The 18,767-nt window shown below is 35.5% G+C and overlaps 1 protein-coding gene across 4 annotated transcripts in view; it reads right to left on the minus strand.

Annotated features, from left to right (window-relative positions):
* Positions 1 to 18,767, minus strand: part of NAV3 (neuron navigator 3) — a 382,845-nt gene that overhangs the window by 60,027 nt on the left and 304,051 nt on the right. For all 4 annotated transcript variants that reach the window (XM_027543298.1, XM_027543301.1, XM_027543299.1 and 1 more), the window contains exons 21-23: positions 14,566 to 14,589; positions 11,839 to 11,916; positions 2,412 to 2,495 (exon numbers count right to left, since the gene is read on the minus strand). In XM_027543298.1, coding sequence (XP_027399099.1) covers positions 2,412 to 2,495; positions 11,839 to 11,916; positions 14,566 to 14,589 — 186 coding nt within the window. The remainder of the gene's footprint in view (positions 1 to 2,411; positions 2,496 to 11,838; positions 11,917 to 14,565; positions 14,590 to 18,767) is intronic.

Consider the following 18,767-nt stretch of genomic DNA (forward strand, 5'->3'; position numbering starts at 1 on the left):
GTTATTTCATGACCTCAATTTAAGAAACTTTACAATAAATTTGTCCTTGAATTCAGTGTCTGTAAGTGTGTCTCTTCAATCTAAATTACGCTCTCCTGGTCAGAAAATGAAAACTACACATTCTAAGGAATCTCCCTTTGTGCCTTAGCTTCTTTGAGATCAATTCAATTCAGTAAGTCACTACTTTGGAGCAGTAATTACCTAGGCTTAAGCACCTTTTACATACATTCCTCTACTGGTTTTCAATAGATTCTGTCATTGAATTGTGCTATATCATAACCCAATAAATTTGATTCTTAAAACCACTTTGGAAAAAAAGCAAGTTATAAATCCCAGATTAATAAAGTAAACATTGTTAACAAAGTATAACGCTAATGTTAAAAAACCCAATGTTAATAAAATGAACATTGCTTTGTGGCTATATAGCTTTCAATTAAAAGAGCAATCATTCCATTTTCAGTTAAAAAATGTCAAGGGCAATTGCAGACATTATGATATATTCTAAGAAAGCTTTACAATTTTGGCAATATTACTTCAAGGATAATATGAAAACAATTATATAATTCTTTGTAGTATAGAGATATATTGCAAAATATTTAGAAAATTTTCATAGGTATTATAAAGTAATATACATGTATATATTTCTGATTTCCATGAGAAATTTTGCCTATAAATATAAAAGAGCTGAAGGAAATATGCAGAGGCAAAATATATCAATTTTGACTTCTTAAAGATACTGACACTTAAATATTATCCAGATTTCTAGCAATATGCCTGGCACATAGCCAGCGATGAATTTGGTTTACCTTACATTTTTTTAATGGAAGAAAGAAGAAAAATGTCAAGAAAGGTAACATTTGTTGATTATTCACTGCCTGTGATACATTATAATACCTCCCTTCTTCCTCATAAGGATTTTATCGGGTAGGTATTATAATACCCGCTTTCAAAATTATAAAGTTGAGAGTTAGGAAAGGTAGATTCTACAGCTCTTGGCAGACCTCACCAAGATTTAAACAAGGCTCCTGGACTCTAACATTTATAATCGTTACCACTAAGCTGCCCTAAAAAAGGCCTTGTAATCCTGTTTGCTGAGTCCTTATATTATTTAGTGAAATTGTAAATATGTATCCTCCCAAAAGATTAAGATAAAATTTATATTTACAGTCAAAGCGGTTTGTTATCGTCTGTTTTTGAACAGACTTGACAGGGATAGAGGATGTCCTCTTTCATGGGCAGGATAGATTATGAAATAGGAGAATGAAAGATAAGGGCAAGCAGAATATAGTTTTATATTCATACCATGCATCTATAGGCATATTTGATTTTCTCTTTTGGTTTAACTGAACTGTTCACCTTTTTTTTTTAAACTTTAAAAAAACATGATAAACTGACAAAACTCAGTAACACATGCTAGTTCTTTAAAGCCAGACCAGACTTTATAGAACTGAAGCCAAAACTGAAGCCATCCTCATGGAAAGATATAGGTACTGATTATGAAATTATCCAAAACCTAGGATTATGGATTTCTTTGAAAATTAGAGGAAAACCATGGACATCTGCTCACATTTTACACGTATGTGATTTTTAAAAATATTTCTACACTACTTTAGAGACTTTTTAGACACTTATCCAAGAATTCAGATTAGGGTCACCAAATTCATGGCCAGAGGTAAGTTACTGGTCATCATATGGAAAGTGTCCAGATTGTTTCTGTCTAGTATGGACCTTTTTGATATTTCTGCCTTTGTGAACCAACTTCTCTGTTTCTTTCTTTTAAGTACTCCTTCTCCCAATCTGTAAAATCCTTAAGTTTATTTTAAAGCGTTTGCTGTCACTTAGTTTTACTTCAAAAACAGCATCCCCAGATGCCAACACATCCTTGTTATTCCCCAATTACACAGGACTGTGTCTTGTCCCATGGATACTGGAACCTAAGGCTCCTTACTTTAAAAAGACCCTAACCTCCATTTTAGGCCTTTTTCATGAGTATCTCAGACCACAATATGGTCTACAATATAGACCACGAATTTGGGAAAATTCTTGTCAGCGTACAATTCCTGTCAACAGCGTTAACAATTATTCCTAGAATATTTTAACTCATCTCTTGTTTCTTAACATTAGATATTCTTTCAATAGTTCCTGTCAGAAGTAAAATAGTAGACTGCCTTTAAAGAATGTGAGTGTGTGTGTGTGTGTGTGTGCGCGCACACACTCAAAAAGGTTAATCCGAGTCATAAGTCTTTAAATTAAAATCTGAAAAGAAAAGGGATCTTCTTGTCATAGTCCCAATATACCTGAGGGTGGATCCTTTCAGTATTATTTCTAAGGAGCTGCATCTCAGGTGTTGTTTAAACATCTATGCAACTTGCTGCCTTATTTCAAGTCCCAGTGGCCATTCCTGAACATACCTTCTGTTCCGCTGTCATGGTTAGACTTTGCAGTCGGCCAGTCATATTCCCTAAACTCTTTTCAAAAGCTGCTACGAGGTGAGCCTGTGAACAAAATGAAAGGAACATATCTTAAATGTCAGAACCTTATGTGGATGGATGAAAACCCCTCACTTTACCAAAGTGCTTAATTTCAGGTATTCTTATTCTTCAAGTACTGTGACTATCATGGCTGGCTTTCAGTGCTGACTTTCCTTTAACACAAATCTTCATCTGTTATTTCCAAACTTCAGCTTAAAAATCAGTGTTTCAGTCCTGACATGTAATGTGAGTTCAACTACTGAAAGGGAATGATATTTTGCAAATAATAACACCTTCTAACTTGCACATCATAGAGCATTTGACACCCGCCAGAAAGTTCTGAGTTGCCAAGTTTTTAGACTCAAAGCCCAAGAGGAACTCACTGCAACAGTCAATGGAAAAACGTTCCTCACATTTTATACCTGCACGATGACCTTTGAAGATATTGTTAGCTCCTCTGTTGAACTGATGCTTCCTCCAAGTGTCAGACATCTGCTGACAGCTCTAACATTATCTTTCCTTTTTTCCTACTTACAGAGAATTCAATCGAAAAGAGTTGTCTTCACCCTCCAAACTCTTTTCAATAAAAAGGGCTTTTATTTTTACTTTATTCCCTCCCACTAAGGAACTGTAGGTAGGCCAGTGAGAGATAATACTCGGTCATATTTTATTTAAGTTTTTGTGGCTCTGGGGTTTTCTTTTAAATCTCAGAGAATTATACACAGTGCAGTGTATAACCATAACTCTCACGATTAAGAGATATTTGACAATCCTATTACAGCTCTAAAATAGGCCAGTTTCTACTGACACACCATTATGCAAAGGCTTGAACCACAGAATACTAAGCATGAAGACATGCTTCAACCTCTCACTGTGGCTTGATGTAGAACCACAGATATGTTGTCTCAATGTGATGGAGTTTTATTGCATCCATAAAAGATTCAAGTATAGAATATTTTACAACTTCCACCTATGATAAACTATGTATGGGGGAAATTTAGTAAATGAGAGGTAAAAGAGAAAGGAATGAGAGGGTGTAATTAAAATAAATCGCTTTGTAACCCTACCAGAACTGAAAGGCTGAGGTACCTATTATCAAATGGATCACAGGTGTTCTAAGAGTTAGGGCACCAGAAGTTTATTTCATTATGAGTAACAGCCAGAAGTTCATTCCCTTATTGGTGTTAGAAAGTGTTCTAGTTTCATGCAGCTAGAATGTACAAGTTCTTTCCATTAACAGGATGATATTAATATGAAAGTATATTTGTTCTGGCTCTGAGTCTATCCTGGGATGCCTTTCTTTTTCAGACATTGTAATATATAGAAAAATAATTTGTAGAAAATGCAATTAATCTTCAGTCCATGCGTAAAATTCTATTCTCTTTCCATCTATCTACAAACCAGAAACAGACTCACAGACATAGAAAGCACACGTGTTGCCAAGGTGAGGTGGTGGGAGGAGGGAAGAACTGCGAGTGAGGAATTAGCAGATGTAAACTATTATATATAGTTGATTATATATAGATGGATAAACAATGAGGTCCTACTGCATAGAAGATGAACTATATTCAATATCCTTTAATAAACCATAATGGAAAAATATATAAAAAAGAATGTCTACATTGTAAAACTGAGTCACTTTGCTGTACAGCAGAGATTGGCACAACACTGTAAGTCAACTGTACTTAATACAAAATTTGAAAAATAACCCCAAAACTCCAATCTATTCTTTTCCCACTCCCTTCTCCCTCTCTCCTCTTTTCTCTCTCTTTCAAACACATACACACAACCTTGAGAATGGTACTCCAAGGTGTGTTAGCAGGTTTATTTGGATAAATGTTCTTTTTTTAAAAAAAAGAACAGTATCTTATACTTCAAAATGTTTCCAATGACAAGGAAAGTCATTACATCAGACTCATTACCCTCAGAAATTGGCATAAGGTTGTGTTCCACTTTCTCTTGTACTTAACCTTCACACTATGCTAAAAGTGAAAAAAAGGAACATGTACAGCCCACTGGTTTATCACAGTGAACATTCATGCACTTGGCAGCCAAGTCAAGAAACAGGACATTTGAAGATCTGGAAATCCTCCCTTGTCCCTTTTTCATCTCTGTCCTTTCTGCCTTCCACAAAGATAACCACTATTGTGACTCGTGTGATAATTATGTTCTTGCCTCTATTTTATAGAGTTTGGCCACCTGAACCTGAATCCCTAAACACTATGTTTTAGCTTAGCCTATTTTTAAACTTTCCAAGTGGAATCAAGTGGCATGATATTTTTGGTGATGGCTTGCTTTTGCTTAACATCGTGTTTTCAGATTCACACATGTGGTGTGTTAGCAGGAGTTAGAATGTACTGTAAAGCACTGCTCTATCTGATTTAAAATTTATTTGTCTATAGTGACCATTAGAGCTGATTCCAGTTTAAACTGTTAAAAATAATTCTGCTATGACGATACAGTGGGTTACTAAATCCTAATGATAAAATTCCTTGCTTTCCTTTAAAATACAAAAGTTTTGTTAATATTCACCAAAAGAAATGCAAGATTCTATATAACATTGAAAAGCTTCAAGTCTCTCAAATAACTGTAAGGTTTAGCTGTTGGACTATGAGTCCTTGAATGTGCCATTTTATAGAAAATTAGTTCATTTTACCATCTGAGCAATATATTGCTTATTGTAGTAGTTGTCAGTAAAGATAAAATGTTCACCATTAGAATGCCAATTTTTAATCTTTAGAACATTGCTCTTTATTATTTATATAATTAATATAAATTAATTAATTTATAATAACTTATAATTGGCTATAAAAGAATATTTTGAGTCATATTGTTCTCAATAAAAAGTATGTTAAAAGTATGTTTATTAAGTGCTGCTTTAAGTTATGTCTCCTTGGCTTAATTTATCACAATAGCTTTGTTACTTTGAATATAATACAAGGTTAAATTTCTCACCAATTAAATTAATAGAAAGGCAGTACAATAAGTAAATAAAGGAAGGAATTTCTACCAGTGATAATCTTTGTCACCTTATTGGAGAGAAAAGAGAATATAAGATCAGATTACACTATAGGAAAATATATCTTATCTGAAAAACTTTATAAAATGATGACTTTAAAAAAACTGTGGATTTTTAGGGGGACTGTTAATCATAGTTTACAGGTTCTGAGTTTTCCCTTAGAAGTTGCATAATTTTCAAGTCAGAGTAAAGTTGCATTAGTGTATTAAGGGCACATAGATATGGAAACAGTGACAGACTTTATTTTCTTGGGCTCCAAAATCACTGCAGATGGTGACTGCAGCCATGAAATTAAAAGACTCTTGCTCCTTGGAAGAAAAGCTATGACCAACTTAGTATAATAAAAAGCAGAGACATTACTTTGCCAACAAAGGTCTGTATAGTAAAAGCTATGGTTTCTCCAGTGGACATGTATGGATGCGAGAGTTGGACAATAAAGAAGGCTGAGTGTCAAAGAATTGATCCTTTTGAACTGTGGTGCTGGAGAAGACTCCTGAGAGTCCCATGGACTGTAAGGAGATCAAACCTTTCAGTCGTAAACAAAATCAGTCCTGAATATTGAATGGAAGAACTGGTGCTGAAGCTGAAGCTCCAATATTTTGGCCACCTGATGTGAAGAACTGACTTATAGAAAAGACCCTGATGCTGGGAAAGACTGAAGGCAGGAGGAGAAGGGGACGACAGAGGATGAGATGGTTAGATAGCATCACTGACTTAATGGACATGAGTTTGAGCAAGCTCCAGGAGTTGGTGATGGACAGGGAAGCCTGGCGTGCTGCAGTCCATAGGGTTGCAAAGTGTTGGACATGACTGAGCAACTGAACTGAACTGAACTGATTAATGAATATTCCCTGCTTGTGTTAGGTAAAGTCTGTCAAGGTAATAAAATAGACAAGACTGAATATTAGTTAAGGGATAAGTTTTTAAAATATACTGTCTTTAGTTTGGGAATCACATAACATAATCTGAATACACATGTAAAGAATTGTGGTACTAAACAATAAGATGGAATACCATTGTGAAAAATGCCTGCAGTTGCATTTGTTCATTCAGAATTCAACAACATCCCATCAATAAAATAAAAAATACTCTTTACATAGATGTATATGGGGATAGATAGATAGGTAGCTAGGTATAGATGATTTTATATACATGACTCTGAAACATCATAAAGATTTCATATATCTATATATCTATATCTATATATATAATTATCCCTACAGTGTTTGTCATTGTTAATTATGTGCAAAATATTTTTTCTTAAGTGAGATGCAGAAAAACAAAAGTAACTGCCTGATTATGTAAAAATACATTTAGTATTTGCTCTTTAGAGCAAAGAAATAGGGCACAATCCTAAGCAAAATAAAACCTGAGAAATGTTTGGTTAAATGACTTACGTGCTGAAAGGCAAAGCACTTTCTTTTGTTACACATTCATTCAGCAATATCTTTGAAAGCTAGTAGTAATAACTAGCCTTCGTGCCCTTTTCCAGATTATCTAAGGGCTGACATTTGTAAGAAAATACGTTAAGACACAAATAAATGCATTCCACCTGGCTTGGCTTTAAGCAGTTGTGGGTGAGAGGTCAGGGGTAACTGGCTGTCTGTCTGATATGACCATTCGTTCCTGGGGGCCATGGACTGTGGGGCTCCTGTTCAATGGTTCAATGGTACTCATTCAAAGAAAGCCAGGCGACAGTACTGGCCCACATTGCTCCTCTCCTTTCTACAGACATCCTGATGCACACACCTCTATGAAGAGGCTTCCCAGGGCTTTCTCAGCTCTGCGCAGAGACCTGCACAAATTGCTGGGTAGGCTCAGTGTACCTTCCACTGAACGTGGGTTATACTCTGTCAAGCAAATGAGATGAGATAGCCATATATGTTTCTGACTTACCAGTGCCCCTTTTAACAAAGGGGAAAAAGACATTTTAGTAGAGAAGCAGATGTTTCCAATTTAAATATTAAAACACAGATTGCTGTGTGGACTCCATATAAATATAATAATGTCAGGTCCAATCATCTGATACACCAATTACAAAAACCAAAAATACCCCAAATTTAGGAAAAACATTTAAGGCCTGACAGAATTATTTATATATTAAGTAAACTGAATAGATCTTAAAATGACTACTAAATAAACAATAACAGTTAATGATATTTTCTATAGAACCAAACATTGCAACTTATATTTATACTACTACTAAGTCACTTCAGTCCTGTCTGACTCTGTGCGACCCCATAGACGGCAGCCCACCAGGCTCCCCCGTCCCTGGGATTCTCCAGGCAAGAACACTGGAGTGGGTTGCCATTTCCTTCTCCAGGGCATGAAAGTGAAAAGTGAGAGTGAAGTCGCTCAGTTGTGTCCGACCCTCAGCGACCCCATGGACTGCAGCCTACCAGGCTCCTCCATCCATGGGATTTTCCAGGCAAGAGTACTGGAGTAGGGTGCCATTGCCTTCTCCAACTTATATTTATAAACCATGGCTATTACACTTCTATACAACAATGGCCGTTATAGCGATCTCATTTAACCAAAAAGTTAAGTTTACTTGTGGTTTGAATAAAATAATAAAAGACATATCTCTAACTCCAAATAGGAAATGTACAAGAGTAAACATTTTTTGACTTATATTGAAGCAATTTTACAGAAACTTTTTTCAGTCTTATAATTAATTTTTATAAAAGTATATTAAAATATGCACATATATATTACATACATCAACAGATGCTAACTCAGAGGCAATGAAGTAAAGCACACTCTGGATGAAATTCAAATGCAGCATTTCCTAGAACTGAGGAAAAACCAAGCGTTTTCTCAAGTAAATCCTTTGATGACTCATAATGGTGCACTGAATCTAAAGTGACATTTTAAACTAGATGCTAAAGATAATGAATTCAAGACAGTTTGTACCTTATAAATAATTCAAATTTCTGAATGTGTATAGGAGATTATATCCTTAAAAATACAAAGGGACATAAATATATAAAACTCTACCCCTAGTAATTATGAAACTATTAAATGTTTAAAATAGGATTGGCAATAAAATTATTTTATAAACATTAATGAACTCATCCACTTATACAAGTTCTTCACTACTGCAATAGCTTTAAAGTGAATTTTGATAAACTGTTTTGTAAAAGAGTAGAAGATAATGCATATCTTCATTACCTGAATCTCCTGACTTTTATCTTCTGACAGTTTCAGCAATACATTTATCTGATGGTGAAAAACTTTAACAATGCATATTACCACCAAATAATAAAAGCACTAAATGGTGAAATGAGATAGAAATGTGCAAGAAATTAAAAACTAGACATCTCTTTTAAAAATTGTGATAGATCTTTAGGTGTTTGCTCTTTTAACTTGAAATAATTATACATTCACAAGAAGTTTCAAAGAGAGTACAGAAAGGACTCCTGTACCCCTTTGCCCAGCTTGCATCCATGGCTACAATGGAGAAGGAAACGGCAACCCACTCCAGTGTTCTTGCCTGGAGAATCCCAGGGATGGGGAAGCCTCGTGGGCTGCCATCTATGGGGTGGCACAGAGTCGGACACGACTGAAGTGACTTAGCAGCAGTAGCAGCAGCAGTGTAACGTCAAAGCCAGAAGTTCATTATTGGTACACATATGCACATGCACACATGTAAAGAACCACCTTTCATCACCACCAAGCTCTCCCTAGTTTTATACTCACCTCTCAGGAAGGAGGTGACCACCATTCCTAGACCCTGGCAATCAATACAATTTTGTCATTCGAGAATGTTGAACAAATGGAATTCTACAGCATGTGACTTTAAAAGTCAGACTTTTTTCACTCAGCTTAATGCACTTGAGATCCATCCAAGTTGCTGTGTGTATTAATAGCTATTGTCCATGGTATGTATGTATGTATCAGAAGTTGTTTATCCATCAACCTATTAAAACATTTCTGTTATTTCCAATTTTTTCACTATTAAACAAAATAAAGGTTCTATGTGCGGTGTTTTGTGTGGGTCTGAGGTGATCTGAGAATATTTCTAAAATGTATTATGACATAAAACTAGAATAACATACAAAATAGGATTAAGCTCCCAGCCATGTGTAAAATATACTAATACTGATAACACAGACATGGACAGGAAAGGCCGGAGATATTTGGATCATTTTTCCAAGACTAGCACTTTTTAAACAAATTTATGTATTTGCCACTACTTTCTCTAATTTTGTGTTTCTTACTTTTTTTCTTCTTTATTGACCCTTAGGGAGACAATATAGATTTTTTTTTCTCTAATTGCCCCCTTCTTCCATGGCCATTTTATTATCACAGATATGATGGATACCTATTTATATTCTCTCTGTATATCTCTGCTTTATGCATAAAAGAACACTTTTTTTTTAACTGTAAGAAGCTATACTCATGGATGAAGGTCATATCAATTGCCAGCTGAGGATTCATACTCCATAGTCATGAAAACAAATCAGTGACCACAGTGTGGCATGCATGACTTGAGAGAAGTGGTAGGTAGCCAATGTCTCACATGTTTTTAAAATGTTTTTAAAATGTTACCCTTTGAAACAGTGGCACTAAGTTGTCCCCCAGGACAGTCCTCCTATGTTAGAACTTGGTTCCTTCCACCGGGGTGTGTGTGTGTGTGTGTGTGTGTGAGCCTTTGCAAGTGTGCACTATATATATATGTATTCATGAGTATATAGAAGAACAATGTTTAAAGGACACAGAAGAAATCAATAACCATGAATGGAATTGGGAGCCTCAGCAGGAAAAACAAATATATTTTCTTCTTATTAAATGCTTTTTAAATTTTTTATTTAATGCTTTATTTTTTATTAAATGCTTTTATTAAATGCTTATTTTAATTTCTGTTTTTCTTTTTAATACAATATACATGTACATTTGTCACTTGGTATCCATGGGAGATTAGTTTCAGGACCAAAGTCCATGAATGCTCACATATCATAGTTGGCCCTCCGCATTTGAATTACACATTCAAGAGGTCAACCAACCATGGATGGTGTATAGTTGAGCTCTGAACAACATGGATTTGAACTATGTGGGTCCATTTATATACAGATAATTAATGTGTGAATCCACTTATGTGAGGAGTTTAAAATATCCATGCATAAGTGGACCTGCACAATTCAACCTGTGTTGTTCAAGGGTCAACTGCATTATTTTTAAATGGAGATGGTATATATATATATCACTGTGTAAAAGCACAAATTCCATTTTGTATAGCAGTAATTTATTAATCCAATAACTGAGTATACAAGTCCATGCAAGAGACATTTACAAAAGAAAAGAAAACTCTGAGTAATCATTCAAGACATTTGTATCTTTACTATCCAGGGCATAGAAGCCTTCCTCATTGCAGACAAACTTCCCGCAAAGTTAAAAAAAGATAAAATCAATTCAAATACAGTGCTAAAATGAACTCCTTGTGAGGGAACGAACTTAAACACTGCAGAAGGAAATTCTCTCTTATTTAAATCATACACAATGGGCCCACACCTGCTCACTTTTGCTATGTCAAGCTTTGTTGAGATGGAAAAACTCCAGGGAGAGAGCAGAGCATGGTAAGGCAGTGAACAGGCCCAAAGCCACCCAGTGGGAGTGAGCAGATTGATGTTGAGCAAAGGTGTCAGGACACATGGCAAAACAGCAGGAGCTTCCTCACCCCTCACTGCTGCTTCGAGACCTTGTTCCTCAGGACCAGGCACAACGCCACATGTCCTCCGGGACGTCTGCATCTACTCTGAGTGCTCCCTGGCACACTGACAGATCTTCAGTAAATGGTAATATCATTGGCAGTCTTTATCACCATCATTTTTGCTATCTTTGGCTCCTTAAACTATGAGAAGGCTACCAAGGTTTTCGACAGAACTATAGCTCCTTTACAATATAGCTAAGATATCCAAATTCAGACCAACCTAATTTTGGAGAATTAATTGGATGCTTCATTAATTGTTCAATAAATTGTGCTGAAGGAGTCTGCGTGCATGAATTTTTTATCTTCCATGGTCAGTCACTGTCAACCCCTCACTGTCTTGTGGCTTAAGAAAGTCTTATGTATGAGGAATGATAAAAATAAGAAATAAGAAAAGAAATGACCTTTCTAGATGTTACCAACATTCCAACCTTACAAGAGACAAAAAGCCATTTTAACCACATTCTGATTCCTCATCACCTTGGATTTAGATGTTATGATTCCATGTGCACATCCCCTGATTTAGAGACTTAAGTCTGTATCATGTGGACATCTAATGTTTGTGAGTCTGTTACTAGAATTATCTCATTTACTATATAAATGTCTGTTTTAATATGTCAAAAAAATTAAAAGTGACTTACATTTGCTGAAAGTTGAGATGTGAGGGTGGCAACTTTTTCTTGTGATGCAACCAGCTCTCTCCGTAGTTTATGGATTTGCTGAATGTAATTAAAAAATCAAATCAATACGGTAGTAGATTTTAACTTAAAACTAAGAACTTAGTCCAAAAAAGCAAACTCTATAATTAGTTCATTCTAATACCACTGTATCAGCACCAATTTCCAAAACTTAAAGAAATGTAAAAACTGGCTGAGTAACAATTAAATGCCACTTATAAGAAGAAAGGCAAGTGCCTGTGTTCACAACTGAAGTTTGAATTGGCACATTAAAGGATGCTTTTTTGTTCATTTGCTGTTTGCTTCAATGCTTATTTGCCATTGCTATTTGAATCCAGAATCAGTTCACTTTGTCTATTGGTCCTTCTATCTCTAGAAATTTATGGTAATAAAAGCTTTTCTTTTTAAAAATTAAATACACATATATATTTTCTGAGTCTTTTTCTTTTTCTATCCATTTTTGTATGTTTATTTTTATTTCCTATATTTTGATAAGTACTAATAAGCTGTAGAATATTCCCACAGTCACTGAAAGTTGGCTACAATTCAACATTTAATGATTCTATACTTGAAAATAATTTTATTGGCTGGAGTTTTCATTACTAACACTTAGAGAAGCCTTCTCAAATATTTATTATAATGTCATTTATTCAGTGAGTTACTATGAGCTCCAAGCAGAATCGCCTTACAGATTATCCATAGTTTGGAAAAACAGGGGAAAAATCAGTAAAACTGTGTAAATGGCTAGATAAACCAATAACAAAAATATGCTAAAACATTTTCCTTTTTCGGTTCACTCCATACTCAAATAAATTGAACCAAAAAAAGGTGAGAGTATGTATCATTTTTAAGTTTCAGTACTTTCCACAGTTTAATCTGCATGTCTTATGATGCCATGAAAAACAGTGATTAGTAAGGTTAAAATGTTTACAAGAATCTGAGACTAAGTTTACAAGTACACTTTTGGTCTCAAGGGATTTTAATTACTTAGATGCCAAACATTCTACTCTGATGATTCTCATTTCTTCAAAAACAAGTTGCTATTGTTGTAGTTGGACTTTCAAAACACTATCTTAGTTTGAAAGAACATTCTTGGTACAGTTCATTAAGTGCTTATTTTTTCCTACTCATTAGATTTTTGTAGAGAAGAAATGGTGGTCAATATTCAAAGATTCTAAAAAAGAACAAAATTTTAAACTGGGAATAGAAGCAGGGGATATTAATATAATTTCAGTAGATGTGATTCCATTTGACTCCTGTACTTTAAAAAAAAGACACACCGAGATCCAAAGAGAATTTGGGTTCATTCAGATGATAGTGACCACAAATAGTTCTAAGAGGCATCTATTTCATTCTTAAAACAGTACAAAGTCCAAAGAACACTTCTCAAATTTCTATTCTCTATTACATGATTATGTTTCCTTTAAAATTAAGAGTACAATAAACCTGAAACTAATGTAAATCATTAAAGAATATGACCCACTATGGCTATGAATAATTAAAGTGGAGGTGGGTAACTACTAATATGGCAAATAGATGTGGTACTTGTACGCCTTAGTAGCTACACATATTATGATCAATGTAGGAAGCTTTGCCATGTCACCATATATAAATAATTTAAGTTTTTCAAAATCATATTTACTCTTTGGTCTAGCAATTATACAGATAAAATTGGCATAATTTACACTTTCTCAATATTTTTATTGAAAGTGAAGTCGCTCAGTCGTGTCCGACTCTTTGCGACCCCATGGACTAGAGCCTACCAGGCTCCTCTGTCCATGGGATTTTCCAGGCAATAGTATTGGAGTGGACTGTCATTTCCTTCTCCAGGGGAATCTTCCCGACCCAGGGATCATCAAACCCAGGTCTCCCTCATTATAGACAGATGCTTTACCACCTGAGCCACCAGGGAAGTCCTAATATATATATAGAAAATAAAATATATTTTAATGTACATATTGTAAAGTAAAATAGTACAAAACTTTAGAAGACGGATAAAATAAAACTTCAAAGGGAATAATTCCTTTGCAAAGGCTATTGCCAATGCATTTTTCTTTGCTCAGGGTAAAACCAATCAAATAGTCATTAGCACATTGTGAATAAAGGCCTAATTGAAGTCCCTCTGCTCTCCTTGGAAGGACAACTTTCAAACAAAGGGATAGAAAAAGAATGTTCTCTCCAGGTTGCAATCTGATTCGTATGTGATTATAATGAAATACTTGTGAAGTGTGTGATTAGAATAACATACTGCATTAGCCAAGTGATTAGAAGCAGAAAAGTACTGGGACCAAATAATAGATGGACTGAGATGCTGGTAAACTGCATTGTGGGGGTCTAGGGCCTCAAATGTAATACTTGGCATAATCCTGTGATTAGTCTTACAGCAGTGGGGGAAGAGACCACACATTTATTCATGCATCAAAGATTTTTAAGTGATTACTACTAGAGACAACTTAATAGGTGCTGAGTTAAGACCCCAAGCTAGAATGTGAGAAGAGAGTTTGCTTCTAAAAACTTAAGTTTCACTTTCTTTTAAGAGAAAATATCCAAGACTGTTTATCATTGCTGGGTCACCTCTATCAGCAGTGTTGAGTCATGGGCTGTATCACAGAGCCCTCTGGCGGTAGAACTACTTATTTCATCCTAAATGCAATCGAAAATAGTCAACTAAAAATGCTGCTGGGTTCTTACCTCTGAATGAGCCTTCTCTTCAGCCTGTAAAAGATAAAAGGAAAAAGAATTTAACTGTAAATAATGAGTATTAATTTATTTCACAGTATAAAAGAATACAATAAATATACTGTGTCATTTAAAATGTTATTTTGGTCTAATGTAAGAATAATAAAATATAAGATATTAAATAAATTAATAGTAAAAGCAGGAACTGTAGAACTGCAATGATATTTATTTATATATAGACCATATTGTATTTTGAAAACATAGGTTATTTGACTGATGGATATATATTGTGTCTTAAAATCTTTAAAAGTATAGAATTAAAAGATGGTGCTACCCTAAGATGCAGACAACAAATAACACAAACAAAAGTTATAAAATTATATTTTATAAAAGGTGAGTGCAGAAAAAAGTAATAGAGGTTTTTTTTTTTTTTTAATACAGATTTTAGGAAATTTGTGCTTCATGAAATCATAGAGATTTTTAGCCAAGACCTAGGAGTCGGAATTTTATTCTGTGATTTATAAATCATAAAGAATACCAAATACAACTACAGGAAAAACATTTACCTGTACTGACAGCCACAGAAAATCAGCGTATTAGTTACTATTTTGTTTACTTTTTCCTAATGATCATTGGAGAATGCAATGGCACCCCACTCCAGTACTCCTGCCTGGAAAATCCCATAGACCAAGGAGCCTGGTGGGCTGCAGTCCATGGGGTCACTAAGAGTCGGATACGGCTGAGCGACTTCACTTTGACTTTTCATTTTTATGCTTTGGAGAAGGAAATGGCAACCCACTCCAGTGTTCTTGCCTGGAGAATCCCAGGGACGGGGGAGCCTGGTGGGCTGCCGTCTATGGGGTCGCACAGAGTTGGACACGACTAAAGCGACTTAGCAGCAGCAGCAGCAATGATCATTAAATAAGTTTATTTGGCTGCAAGTCAGCAAAACAGTAAAACACCCAGTTGTGAAGTGGTGAAAAAAGTGGTTGGCAAACACAGGCTCTACAGATGCCAGAAATAAGCACTGCTGTAGGACCTCAAGGGGTGTTTTGGCCTCAGCTGTAGAAAACTCCTAGCTCTGTTTTTCTTCTTCTCACAGGGCTGCAAAAATGCCAATGAGTTACATGTGCCATTATACTTGGGAAGCTCCCTCAACCTGAAAAAAGCTGGAGAATGCATAATATTGCTGAATATTACAAGTCTGTTCACTGCCTCGAGCAGCTCCAAGGCTGAAAAACAATCTCTTACCTCCTATCTCTCTTTTCCAGACACTTCCTGATTAACTGATGCAGAACTACCTGAACCACTTTTTAATTCTTTCATTTCTCCAGAAAACATAAAATGAATCAAAGTAAAATAACTCAGGATATTTTTTTATGCATAAGCACCTCTTTTAAACAGGGTTTTGTTCTTTTATATATTTTCTCTAGTCTTAAAAATATGTATAGTTAGTAAGATACTGGGATAGATAGTAACAAGACTGGGAGATGACTATGGTTCAGATCATGAACTCCTTATTGCCAAATTCAGACTTAAATTGAAGAAAATAGGGAAAACCATTAGACATTCAGGTATAACTTAAATCAAATCCCTTATGATTATACAGTGGAAGTGACAAATAGATTCAAGGGATTAGATCTGATAGACCAGAGTGCCTGAAGAACTATGGATGGAGGTTTGTGGCATTCTACAGGAAGCAGGGATCAAGACCATCCCCAAGAAAAAGAAAGGCAAAAAGGCAAACAGTTGTCTGAGGGAGCCTTACAAATAGCTGTGAAAAGAAGAGAAGTGAAAAGCAAAGGAGAAAAGGAAAGATATACCCATTTGAATGCAGAGTTCCAAAGAATAACAAGGAGAGATAAGAAAGCCTTCCTCAGTGATCAGTGCAAAGAAATAGAGGAAAACAACAGAATGGGAAAGACTAGAGATGCCGTCAAGAAAATGAGAGATACCAAGGGAATATTTCATGCAAAGGTGGGCATAATAAAGGACAGAAATGGTATGGACCTAATAGAAGCAGAAGATATTAAGAAGAGGTGGCAAGAATACACAGAAGAACTATATACAAAAGATCGTCATGATCCAGATAACCATGGTGGTGTGATCACTTACCTAGAGCCAGACCTCCTGGAATGAGAACTCAAGTGGGCCTCAGGAAGCATCACTCCAAACAAAACTAGTGAAGGTGATGGAATTCCAGTTGAGCTATTTCAAATCCTAAAAGATGATGCTGTGAAAGTGCTATACTTAATATTCCAGAAAATTTGGAAAACTCAGCAGTGGCCACAGGACAGGAAAAGTCAGTTTTCATTCCAGTCCCAAGGAAAGGCAATGCCAAAGAATGCTCACACTACTGCATAATTGCACTCATCTCACACGCTTGTAAAGTAATGCTCAAAATTCTCCAAGCCAGGCTTCAACAGTACATAACCCATGAACTTCCAGATGTTCAGGCTGGATTTAGAAAAGTCAGAGGAACAAGAGATCAAATTGCCAACATCTGTTGGATCATCAAAAAAGTAAGACAGTTATGAGAAGCATCTACTTCTACTTTATTGACTATGCCAAAGCCTTTGACTGTGTGGATCACAACAAACTGGGAAGTTTTTCAAGAGATGGGGGGAATACCAGACCACCTGACCTGCCTCCTGAGAAATCTGTATGCAGGTAAAGAAGCAACAGTTGCATCTGGACATGGAACAACAGGCTGGTTTCAAATTGGGAAAGGAGTACATCAAGGTTGTATATTGTCACACTGCTTATTTAACTTATATGCAGAGTACATCATGAGAAACACTGGGCCAGATGAAGCACAACCTGGAATCAAGATTGCCAGGAGAAAGATCAATAACCTCAGATATGCAGATGATACTACCCTTATGGCAGAAAGCAAAGAGAAACTAAAAAGCCTCTTGATGAAAGTGAGAGAGGAAAGTGAAAAAGTTGGCTTAAAACTCAACATTTAGAAAACTAAGATCATGGCATCTGGTCCCATCACTTCATGGCAAATAGATGGGGAAACATTGCAAACAGTGACATACTATTTTGGGGGGGCTCCAAAATTACTGAAGATGGTGACTGCAGCCATGAAATTAAAAGTCACTTGCTCCTTGGAAGAAAAGTTATGACCAACCTAGACAGCATATTAAAAAGCAGAGACATTACTTTGCCAACAAAGGTCCATCTAGTCAAAGCTACGGTTTTTCCAGTAGTCATGTATGGATTTGAGAGTTGGACTATAAACACAACTGAGTGCTGAAGAATTGATGCTTTTGAACTGTGTTGGAGAAGACTCTTGAGAGTCCCTTGGACTGCAAGGAGATCCAACCAGTCCATCCTAAAGGAAATCCTGAATATTCATTGGAGGGACTAATACTGAAACTGAAACTTCTGAAACACCAGATGCGAAGAACTGACTCATTGGAAAAGACCCTGATGCTAAGAAAGATTGAAGGCGAGAGGAAAAGGGGATGATAGAGGATGAGATGGTTGGATGGCACACCGACTCAATGGACAAGTCTGAGTAAACTCCGGGAGTTGGTAAGGGACAGGGAGGCGTGGCATGCTGCAGTCCACGGGATCACAAAGAGTAGGACACGACTGAGTGACTGAACTGAACTGAATACTTAGTAAGATAGTGGTTATATAAACAGTAGTTACCTAGTAGAATCCCAATAGCCTTTATAACAAAACTGTTTTAAAAATAAACATTGACATAAAGCTTTAATGTTTTACATCTCAAATTTATTTTAAAGTTAAGTGAATCTTTAAGTAAAAATTCAAAATTTTAAAATTATAATAATTTCAAAGTTTCATATAGTTTGATTTTTGAATCAGACATATATTGGAATTTTAAGACAATTTCATAGACAGAAAGAAAGTTGGAAGTTGTTTACCTTGACACATATGGTGTGATTAACCCTATTTGGTTTCCCTGGTATTTTGAATATTTACTGCCAGTTTATTCTGTCCAAATCCTGCTTTTAGGATTGCTAGGATTATACAGAACTGACGCTCAGTAAGTACTTTGCATGTTTAAAAGAGCATTGTATTTTATTTACAAAAATTGTCTAAAAAGAAATCCATCACATTTTTATTATTAATAAAAAACCCTGAATAAGTTACATACACTAACTACATGCATAACTATTACATATTAATTATATATATGTATATGCATACTGTATAGAATCATTTTGTTTGCTGATTTT

Source organism: Bos indicus x Bos taurus, chromosome 5 (assembly GCF_003369695.1).
Source record: "Bos indicus x Bos taurus breed Angus x Brahman F1 hybrid chromosome 5, Bos_hybrid_MaternalHap_v2.0, whole genome shotgun sequence".
Taxonomy (NCBI): Eukaryota; Metazoa; Chordata; class Mammalia; order Artiodactyla; family Bovidae; genus Bos; species Bos indicus x Bos taurus.